At 34.8% G+C, this 11,753-nt stretch overlaps 1 protein-coding gene across 1 annotated transcript; it reads left to right on the top strand.

Annotated features, from left to right (window-relative positions):
- Positions 1-10,655: 10,655 nt before the first annotated feature.
- LOC118181661 (histone H3.1) lies at positions 10,656-11,253 on the top strand. The gene has a single exon (XM_035350840.2). The coding sequence runs from the start codon at positions 10,778-10,780 to the stop codon at positions 11,186-11,188; it is 411 nt and encodes a 136-aa protein (XP_035206731.1). The 5' UTR covers positions 10,656-10,777; the 3' UTR covers positions 11,189-11,253.
- Positions 11,254-11,753: the final 500 nt, after the last annotated feature.

Genomic DNA, 11,753 nt, shown 5'->3' with positions numbered 1-11,753 from the left:
AATCTTGCATCAGTCAGTCTCGTAAAACACAGCTACAAATTGTTTTCCAAGATGCGGCTTTTGTGTAGAAGAATATTTAGGGGAACTGCAATTTATAGCTAATGTTTGAGATATCAGCGAGGGAAGTTACGAATATTCATTTCTAAGCTACGTGCAAGTTTGCTACAATATTGAGACACAATGTATAAAACTTGACTTAATATGTGTGCTAAAAAAACTGCGGAAACTGATAGTAGAAGTGATACGAGAGAAAGTAATGATAGTCGAATCTACAAAAGCGCTGATGATTCTAAGAAAAATTCTTGAAACGTTCCAACCAAAAACACTACCGGCACTTTTACGAAATTGAGAATATAATTGGAAAATTGTTGACGAACAGTGCGAAGCAATATGGATAGAAAAGTTGTTTTCAAAAGTTAAAAATTTCTTCAAGTACATAAATATAAAAGTATTTTTTATAAAAATATTTTTTTATAAATTTCAAAATTACCTAAATAATTTAATTTTAGAATTAATTTTTAATTATAATTTTAGGATTCATTATTGCCTTAGTAATTATTTACTACTTTAAAAAATAAGCTTAAAACTGATATCATAATTTGCAGTGCACAAATCACCGCCTATTAAACTTAGCCGTTTGATAACACCAAAAATACTTGGAACGGAAGTAATTTTAATAAATGGCAGATGCTGTAAAGTCCAATATTTTTTAGCTTATATGTAGACTAAAGAAATCCAGTTAACTATCAAATTAACAAAATCAGAGTTCATTGCTTAAAATATGTATCTACAAAGAAAGTCGAAAGCATTTAAATTCCAGTTTTTTAATGTTTGACGTCTTGAAAACATAATTATTTAAGGGAATAATTTATTGGAAATATTTCAGATATGTTTGAGAGAAATATATAATTAAGAAGAAGATATTTACTAATTATTATAAAAAGAATTTTTTTCGCAACTAATAAGAAGTACAAATAAATAAAAGAAAGTAAACATTACAATTTTAACATAATTTTCAGTTTGCTTTATTTAGAAACGCTCACTTTTGAAATAAATTATGACTACTCGCGATGTATTAAGAAAGAGAAAACTTACGGAGAAAGAAAGAAGAAGAAAACTGTACAAGAAAACTTAAAGAGGAAGTTGGAAGAGAATGAAGTATTTTTGCAGAGTTGTAAAATTCGTAATCAGAAAGAGTAAGTTCAAGATTTTTTTTAAAAAATTATAGCTAAGCGAGAAGCCACAGATAGTTTGAAACTTTTTTATTTTTAGAAAACTTAATTAATTCAGATGTCAGTTTTGTAAAACATTAGGTTAAGCTAGTGCAACAAATTTTCTGTAGAAATATTAAAAATAAATCAAACTTGAAAAATATTCTTAGACTAGTAGATGGTTAGGTGGTGTTTTACAGTTGAATTCCTTGTAGGAAATCATTGATAAATGAAATAAAATGAATAATGCATCTGAAATTCTAGAGACAATACCAGGAGAGATCTTTAACATTTTGGGAAAAGCTCTATTTACATTTAAATATCTGAAGTATTACTATCTGAAGTAACTATTCTAGTCTATCTGAAGTACTTGGATAGAATAAAAAGCAAAATTGGGAAATACTGTGAAGAAAAAGGTGTCTCCTTTATGGTCCCAGTGCAGTGTGGCAGCATTTCTAATAGAATGCTGAACTTTTTCACAAACTTTAAATAGAACTCGGATATCTGAATATCTTAAAAGCCTAAGTGGATGTTTATATTTGAATAATCTAGCGCGATTTACAGCCTAATGTAGCGAAATCGGTGTTTTTTTACCCTTTGAAACTTATAGTATAAAACTCAGGTTCATTTAGTCCAAAAAATGCTTACTGTACGTCAGCAACTACATCTAGTGTCAGACTACCAAGATTTTATTAAAGTATTTATTCACTTACAACAAAATTTACTGTTTATGTAAGTGAAGAGGTGATTTCGGGTGGGGGGGTCTTTCTAAGGAAAACTTTGGGGAAACTGCGAAAACTTCATATAGCTATAAGCAATTATGAATGAAGAATAGAACTCAGGGAGAACTACTAATTTTCTGAGGCCTTTAGCCATTCCTGTTAGATTGAATTCTTTACAGCAGTTATTAAAATATTTGGATCAGTGGTAGCCAGCATTCATGTGTACAAAGACTAGTACAGAAATATGTCATGCATTAGTACAGAAATATATGTTAGCATTGTGAGAAGCAGAGCAAGTATTGCTTAACCAGTATTTAGAAACAATGCAATAATAAACACAGGAAAGATAGTAGTCATACTTATTAGCCCAAATGGGCTTCAGCCCAAAAGAGCTATTAGTCTCGAAACGGCATTTTGCGTCGAATAGCTTTAAATGTCGAATCACTTTTCAAATTGTTGCCACCAAATACTTTCGCCCTGTATTATATTTAAAGAAAACAAATAATAAAGAATCTACAGGAATATATGTATATTTCTCGCATTGTGAAAAAACAACGGTACCTAGAGCCATCAAATTTGAATAACGTAGTCGTCCAACTGAACATGGGCACCTGGAAGTCCGAATATGGAATATGTTTTATTGTCTATTTAATATTTTGTAAAATTTAACGTATTTTTGATTTAAAAAAACTCAACAATTCAAAGCAGGCAGTGGCAACACTGTAAGAAATAAAAAAAATTTTATCTCCAGCGTGCGAGATTGTCTGTCGGAAATTCTAAAGCTATGCTGTTTTCAAATACTTTTAGCTTAATGTAGCGTTGGCTCAAATGCTCTTGAAATGTGTATGTCTGTAAATGAAGAAAAAAACGCCCGTTTGAGTGCAATATGAAATCTGAAAGCTTTCAGATCTTCCGCCCCCCCCCACAAACGCAACAACTCCAACACAAACTGCATCATTATACAGATAAAAATGCCGATTTGATTATCGTTCTGATAATATGTTTATGTATTTAATTATTCAGGTTTAAAACGTCACTATGACGTCTCATATGTTCACTAGAGTCATTTCATTTGTATACTGTTACGAAATGTACAGGCGCGGTAAGATGGCGTCCCCACAAAGCAGTTTTAGGGTTGCCATAAAATGGCAAGGGAAGAAGGATTGCCACATTTGGCGAGAAGTCGCTCATTTGGTGACAAAACTGGCGATATACCATGGACTGTTGGAGAACCTTCTGGAACGAATTCTTACCGGTTTAGCCCAGAAGGTTCTCGAACACAAGCCAAAAGCTATATAAACCCTGCTGGTCCGCAGTCAGTTAGTTTACCTCGTCGAGAGGACGTGTGAGTGTGTCTCGTCTAGCGAGTCAATCCCTGCGGAGTCGATCGAGTTGACAGCCGGGCAGCGAGTGTCGAGTGGGTCGTCGAGTGCACCGAAGGAGTCTGTTAGTGTAGCGCGGTTAGTGCATCGTCGAGAGAGCGTGTTGAGCTTCGGGAACGACTGAACCAAAGAGTCGGGAGCTGTGCTCGTGTGTTATCGAGTGCATCGCGAATTGTAGCGTGGAGAGTCTCGAGAGTACGTGGAGTTCCGAGAACGACCAAGCAGAGTCGGGAGCTGTACTACGGAAAGCAGAGTCGGGTGCTTTGCAGTGAAGCTGTCTCCACCGTGATAGCCTGATAACCTGGAGGCTGTGTCGCTGATCGTGTCAACGTGTTTATAGTAGTTCATCGACGACTGTAAAAGTGTTTTGGAGCTGTCCTGATTAGTACTGGCTAAATAAAGTGTGTTTCGATACTTCATCAAGTGTCGTCGTTATTCACTCCAAATCCACACGAACCCCGTTCGAACGTGAAGGAAGAAAATAACCTTACAACCGGTGTCAGAAGAAAAAGAAAAACGCAACAATGCTGTCAAAAATCTCCCATGCACTACACAGCTATGTCGGTTAACGCCAAATCAGCTCATGTGATGTTCTGTACATTTGTGCATCTATGCACTACATATTGCAGTAAAAGTATTAAAATATACACGCAGCAAGAAGTCTGCGGTCAACAGCAATAACAACAACAACAATTATTATCATTATTGTAAATATTGCTAAAATTTGCCTTTTCTGTCAGTTGGGTATTTTGCTCATTATCAGCAATTCTATAAATGGTCTGAATTCAGGATATTCCATTTAAGACTTTCTTGGTTCCTTGTTGCTGCAAGGATCATTCTCAAATATGAAGCCCATGTTAACTTGTTTGATCATTGGGAGGAAACCCAAGGAGTTAAGAAGTAAACAGAGTTGGCAATCATGTCCTTAATCTGATAGCGAAAGATCGTTTTCTGCCCTAAAATATCTTGAAACAATACTTACAAAACTAGTACATGTGAAACGCGTTTCAAATATATTATATTTGTTTTATACGCAAACATACATGTAAGTCAATAAGAACATAGTAGAGCACGACTTAAACATAACTAACTACTTTATTTTACTTCTAATATGAAAGAAAATGAATGAAAAGATGAATTAACGTGAAAATGAATAGTACAGCTGGTAACCTTACAATTAAAGTTAGTCCAAACAGGATTCATGTAGTGATGAACATTTCTCACGCACTATCAGTCTCTAACAGTTCTGTAGGCACGTAGGCTCATGCCTTGAGAGAATACGTCTGTTCTCATCCATCCACGGCTAACTATATCCAATGTGATCAGCTTGGCTACAAGGAACTTGAGATATTAAAGAAACACGTTTTGTTTCCCACCAACTCTTAGAGGATACGCAAGGCGTCTGCTTACCTCCGTTCCTTTCCTCGTCTCGAAGCTATTTTGGGCGTTGTCTTGATTGCTTCGCGCTGTGCTAAGCTGTGATGACGTCACGTCGCTGGGTATTCGCTGCGTCAGCAGGCGTCGATGCATCTACCTCCACATATATAATAGGAATCACTGTAATGGAGCAAATTTAGATGTAATGATGTTTTAGAAACATTGGGTGACATAGAATGCTGAAATGTTGATCCATAATGAAGAGCAACTTGGCAACCGAGGGAAATAAAATATTCATCCTTATTTTGAAACAACATGCTGAGGCCCAACTTAGCGCTGTAATTCGTGCTTATTCAGGAACATTTATACATTTTGGATAGCTTTGGGGTAAATGAGAAGCAACAGGACGAAGTCTAGAAAACAAATAACTTGTGTTCAAGATGAAATCTTAATTCAGAATGAGTTAGTTTCAGTTCTCAATGCATTTGATTGGATTATTAATACTGCTGTAAAATTATTATGGGCTGTTTTATTTCCGTTTCCATTCCCAGCGTTTTTTAAGACTCATATGACATGGATTAGTCTCAAAATGAAGCAGTGCAGAAAAGATTATTTTTAGAACAGAGAAAGGAAATAATCAAAATTAAACATTTAGGGGCTGTTGCTAATTCAAATTATATTTTTTATCTTTCTTATATATTCTCCCTCCCCCCTCAAGGAGAAAAAGAAGTAGCGACAGAGAAGCCTTTTAAAGAAAAAGCATTAAACCAGTAGCAAATGGAGAGAAATGTAAATCATAAAATTTTGACAAGCATAATTAACTACATAGTTGAATAATTGTAACGTACACTTTTTGAATATAAGATTTTTCAAAAATAAATTTTTAGAATATTATTAAATTTTTCAGCATTTCATTTCAAAACTCTTTCTGTTTAAGTGTATGCATAATTATAATCTTCAGGGAAGGTTTTTGTTCTCACAGAGTATCACAAATACAAATTTTTGCACAACCATTACCATTATAATTACCTGTAACGCATATAAAAGTTTATGACACTAATTTTCATATTGATAAATTATATGTTAACATCATAAATATAGGATTAATATTGCAAAATTATGGTTTCAATATTTTATCTTTCTTTTGCAATCCCTTATTTTACCAAACTGGAAAGCCTCGCAGCACATTTGAATAGACATATTTCCGTCAATATGGTGTATCCACTTGAGCTAACTGGTGTACTTGTTCTGCACCAGTGGCCAAGGGTTGTTATGGCAGTTATTTGAAAAAGCCTCCGTTCCTTGTAACTGGTCTTTGTGAATGTATTCCCTTGCACTAATACATTCAATAATATAAATACCGTATACTCACATATAATGTCCGCACCTCAACTTTACTTATAAAATTTATGTAAAGAAAAGGACCCGCACAATGTCCGCACCCCCAAAACTAAAGAATTTGTTACTTTAAAAAATATTTTTTTTAATATCGCCTTTTTCCCTTTAGTCAACAACATCAGTCAATAAACATCTTTAAAGGAAGAATATACATTTGTTTTGTCTTTGGTTGGCCCCAGAATGGAAAGCTGAGACTTTCCTTGCATTCTGGTGCAGCTGTTATTCAGTCATAACATCGGCACCAGCAATCCACTCGGCAGACGCGATAATAAATGAAGGCAGTCCAAACAGGTTTTCACCACACTGGCTTCCAGGAAATACTGTTTTGTAATGAAATTACTTTCCCCTCCTTCCTCCTTAGAGCATTCGCATATTTCAAGCTTTCTCTTTTCATTCATAGTATCATTTGGAATTCGTTGTAATTAGCAAGTGGCGTGCTTGAAATGGGAAAATACAGCAACTATACTTTTAAACTGAAAGTAGTAGAATTTACGCAGGAAAATAGAAAAATATAAGAGTATATAAGGTGGACGAAACGGTGTGTGCGCAATTGGAGCAAACAGCGTAATCAACTGGCGACAACGTAAAAAAACAAGACGCGTTTCGTGGTTCGAAATGCAAGTTTCTGAACTTAGAAAAGAGAGTAGTTGCGTATGTTCGTGATATGCGTGCTCAAGGGTACGCAGTAACACGGGAAATGTTCCAAATAAGAGCGCTTGCTGCGACACGAGAAGAAAACATTCCTACATCGCAATTCAACGCGAGTGGAGGCTGATTGCGGCGAATGATGAAACGAAATGGATTTTCATACAGTGCGTTAGAAGAATTTTTTTTTAAATAATGTGTGCAAGATATTAAAAGAACCAACGTTTATTTAATTTGTGTAAAAGTAAATATTAAAATTGCAAATTTTGGTTAATTTGTGCCTCTATATTGTGCTCCTGTGCGAACTAATACGCGTCGAGTGTTGATAACGTAAACGAGGTAATTTATATTATACGTGTGGATGGGAGAAAGTGAGTTTGTAAATTTTAGGTAGCTATTAAACAACTTTAAATTTGATAATTTTATTACTTATGCCATTTTCTTCCATTTAGAACTTAACTTGGCTGTTTGAAATGAAATTGACACCTAAAATTACTCACGGGAAAAAGCGCAACATTTGAACGACCCTTGTAATATCCGCACCTGCATTTTAATGATATAATTTTAGTAAAAAAAAAAATGTGGACTTTACGTGAGCGTATACGGCAGTGATAATAATATACAAAAATTACACTCCGTCATAAAAGGAGAGCCTTCAACGTTATCTTATGTGAGAATACCAAAAAGAGCAATTGTTCGGTGGTAATAATAGGCTTATGTTTCTGAACCAGTACTCCCTCAAATATACTCTATAGTTTACATTCAGTTATTCATTATATAATTATAACATTCATTTACCATAACTTAAAATTACCTTTTTCTTGCCCATTCTAGTTTTAATTACATTACGCATATTCAATTTCATTGTAATTATTAAATTTTTAAATTATAGATATTTTTAACATTCATCACGAAAATTCTGAAAGTTCCGCTTAGTATATTTTCTGTATTATTAGTCAAAATGCATTTCTTTGTTATTTTCCATGCTACTATTCAAAATGATTTAATTTGCATTCCATATTTATTTCATTCGCAGAATAATTAGAAATTCTCAACATTAATTAAAACATTCTCACAATAATTAAAAAATATAATGATTAATCACATTACAATTTAATAGTCTTCCCTGACAAAATATTAAAATTCTCATTGCATACAAAAACAGTTATTTAAATTTGTATTTCTAATACCATAAAATGTTAACTTTCATTTTGATAAAAATGATATATATTTTAAATTCAATATAGTAAAAAACTATGAATTTACAATTCAATTATAATGCAAAATATTTTTACTGCTCTATTAAATGAATAAATTACTTCAAAGATATGAAACACGTTTAGCGTACGCTATTACCAAGCTAATCACATTAAATATACTCACACATTTTATGACTCCAAATAATTTGAAGAAAAGAAAATCGTCTTATATTTTATTTAATTTTAAACATCAATTAATATGCTTTTCCGAAATTGCTAAATCAAAGCCATAAAATTTTAATTTAAATCGAAGACATGATGCTAAACTGAAAACTTGTGGCATTTTTATCAGTTTCCTTTTACTGAGTAAAATACTATAAACTACGAAACAAAATTATTAAACTTAATTGGAATCAATTGGCAACAGACTTTTAAATTCATAAATTTTAATTAAAACGTTCAAAGATACGCTTTACACCATGTTGCATCATTCTGAAGCATGTTACATCACTCTTTCCGTGCAATTTCTCTGCACTGCGACATCTTTAGCCCAATCGCTGCTCAGGATTAACACAAAAATAGCTATAAATACGATCGAAGCTAGTACGCTTTACTTTTTCTCGCCTAATGCTACTTGAATAAACCACGTCTTTTTTCGCCATTTCGCCTTCCTGCTGGCAACTTGTCGCTTAGCCTCTGTTAGCTATTCTCCCATATTTGAGATGTAATTAAATATCTGAAATTTTGTAGCGCGTTTAGCACCCCTACTGTTTTGGAAGACTTTATAGCACTCAACAGTCTCCATTTGCTGAACAACAACAACGCACCGCCTAGCTTTGATAACTCGTATCATAGGGGATGGCCAGACCTTACTTTAACAACTAACGACATCACCAACTACATTAAAGATTGGACAGTCATGGATGACGAAAGTAACTCCGACCACAAATATATCCATTTTTCTATTGGCATGGATACAACTATAGCTATTCTTAAAAGATTTAAGTTGCCGGGCAGCAAGATTAAACGTCTCATACGTGCATTCTCCAATCTCCTCACCATTGAAGAACTGGCACTTGACAACCTTAATGGATCTGAAGAGATCCATATATATACACGGATCGGCTCCTTAACACCATACGACAAGAATGCGAACAAATCCTGCCCACACGAGCGGCTAAGAGGCTTCAAGGAGTTTCCTGGTGGTCAAGAGACCTGATACAGCAGAGACAGAAATGTCGGGCACTCAAACGCCGTATACGTGCCCGTCAAGATGACAGCGATAAAGCTAGATTTCTAGAAGCCTTTCGCAAGGAGAGAGCATTGTATAAACAGGCCATATTATCAGCTAAAGTCACAAGCTGGCGGAACTTCTGCTCCAACAACAGTAATCCCCACGGTGTTCTGCACAAGATTGCTACGCAAAAAGTCTTCCAACCAGCGCACATTCCCGTCCAACCACTTATCTCCAGCACTATGAACAATATAGTAAAAAACACAGCTACTGTCTTACTAAACTCATTATTTCCTGCAGACGACCCTCAAGAAGACACCGTAGAACAAAGACTCTTAAGGGAAAAAGCCAGTATCCCATGCACACCGGACGACATTCCCTTCGCCGCCAAAGAACTTTCTCACGTGTTTCGATACCTCCCGCTGAAAAAGGCTCCAGGCCCTCATTTATTTCTCAGCTACCGATATTCATCAGCATCACCTCTTACAAAAACAACAAACTGTGCTATGTCTGTGATGTCGGAGTGCTTATCAGTCGCTTCTGAAAATGCTGTAAAATATTTTTTTTCTTCTTCCATTGTAAACCATTAGCGGTCTTTTAAAAAGTTCTACTAACGTGCTGGTTGACAAAGTAACGATTTTAAGTAGTTTTTATTTGTCAAGATCAAATTAAAGACTCTTTAAGGGGGTTACCATCAATAAATGATTTTGATCGTTTTGCCAAGAGCTCTTAAGAGCAGAATTTGTGTTAGCTGCTGCTTCACTTGATTTATTTACTTCAATAAAATATTTTGCTTGTGGTTGTAAGCGAGATTTCAGAAACTGTAACTCACCTTTTCTTAGTTTGCTTTCCAACATTTCGAAATTTTTCTTCTGATTCTTTTCGTAAAGGCGAAGTAAGCTGCATTCTCTAAATTTATCTCTCTCGCTTTTAAAGATATAAAAGCACCATATTTATAACAGATGCAAAAGCAAATGCATTCGCCTGCCATGTAAAATTGTTTAGGAGGATGTATGCGGCCCGCAGGTTGCCAATTTTTTTATCATTGATGTAGAGCATTCTGCACTAAAATAATGGTTCTATTAGATTTGATAAATTCGATGAAAATTACTGCATCGCCAGTACAAATAGAACCGCAACAATTTATAAAAGAATTCCATTTATGAAAATTTTAAAAAGCACATGTAGGAGTAATGACCCTTACGGCATTTCAGATCGAATAGTTTTAATGTCCCCTTAATGGGATCGAGTTTTTACTTAACTATTATAATTTCTTTGAAATTCTTTACTTTTACTTTAAAAGACTATAAGTTTATTTCGCGTCTTTGATGTAACTAAAACAGCTACCTTTCGTCAGATATTCCTCACAAAACAAAATGAAAAAAACTGAAGCTCATCCAATCCAAGAAGGCAGTCGGTGCTTAAAAATTATCATTCAATATCCAATTGGTTCCTCTATTCACGTGACTTCAGCTACCACATTCTGAAAAGGACGCCTAACTATATATACAATGTAGACTTCTACTGTATCTGTATACAGGGGCGCTAGTACTCAGAAATTTGTGCACCAGACCGATTTCTTGCGTTTGTGAAGGTTTTTAGTTTTCTTATGGCTCGTACTAAGCAGACTGCTAGGAAAAGCACGGGAGGTAAAGCACCCAGGAAACAGCTGGCAACTAAAGCTGCTAGAAAAATTGCACCGGCAACCGGAGGTATTAAGAAACCTCATCGTTACAGACCAGGTACTGTTGCTCTGAGAGAAATTCGTCGTTACCAAAAATCAACAGAATTGTTGATCCGCAAACTACCTTTCCAGCGTTTAGTCAGAGAAATCGCTCAAGACTTTCACACTGATCTTCGTTTCCAGAGCTCGGCAGTTATGGCTCTCCAAGAAGCCTGTGAAGCTTACCTGGTAGGTTTGTTCGAAGATTGCAACTTGTGTGCTATTCATGCCAAAAGGATTACGATTATGCCCAGAGACGTTCAGTTAGCTCGTCGGATTCGAGGGGAACGAACTTAGAAATGTTAAATGTTTATATGAATATATTTTAGATGACTTGTTTTCTCACTTCTGTTACCTAAGTGCTTATTTTTACAGTTTTCGTGCGATTTCTTTTCCTTTCTCATTTAGTAATATGCATCATTTAAAAGCTAGTAAAATTAGATAGCTTAGTTCATTTCAAAATTAAAACGTTCCCCGAAGTTCCCCAATTACAGATTGAAGTTAACGGGCATCTTTAAACTTGTAATATATTAAATCTTTTAATAACAATCTTCATTTTGTTAACATTCATACTTTTTAATGTTTAAATTTTAATAGTCCTATTCTGACAATGAATCGCCTGTCTTCGAAGAAGTATAATTACAGGTCTGTTTGTCAGATACTATTCATTACGGAGGGAGGAGTGGCCAATTGCAATGTACCTGCATTTTTTTTTTTTTTCCTTTTTTGCTTGATTCCAGAGTTGATATTTAAACTGATAAAAATGCACTAGATAACTTATTCCGTGTGTATATTGCAAATAAGCTGGTCGTTTCAAGGGCGACGAGTAGCGACGTACTGGAAAAAATATACTTTTTTTCTT

The sequence above is a fragment of the Stegodyphus dumicola genome, chromosome X1, assembly GCF_044657685.1.
Source record: "Stegodyphus dumicola isolate Sdum_Otavi_A_Nest chromosome X1, ASM4465768v1".
Lineage (NCBI taxonomy): Eukaryota > Metazoa > Arthropoda > Arachnida > Araneae > Eresidae > Stegodyphus > Stegodyphus dumicola.
The sequence above is the reverse complement of the archived record's forward strand: the minus strand, read 5'-3'. Positions and strand labels throughout refer to the sequence as shown.

Excerpts from the sequence above, each read along its gene's own strand:
- LOC118181661 (XM_035350840.2), top strand. The coding sequence starts at position 10,778 with ATGGCTCGTACTAAGCAGACTGCTAGGAAAAGCACGGGAGGTAAAGCA.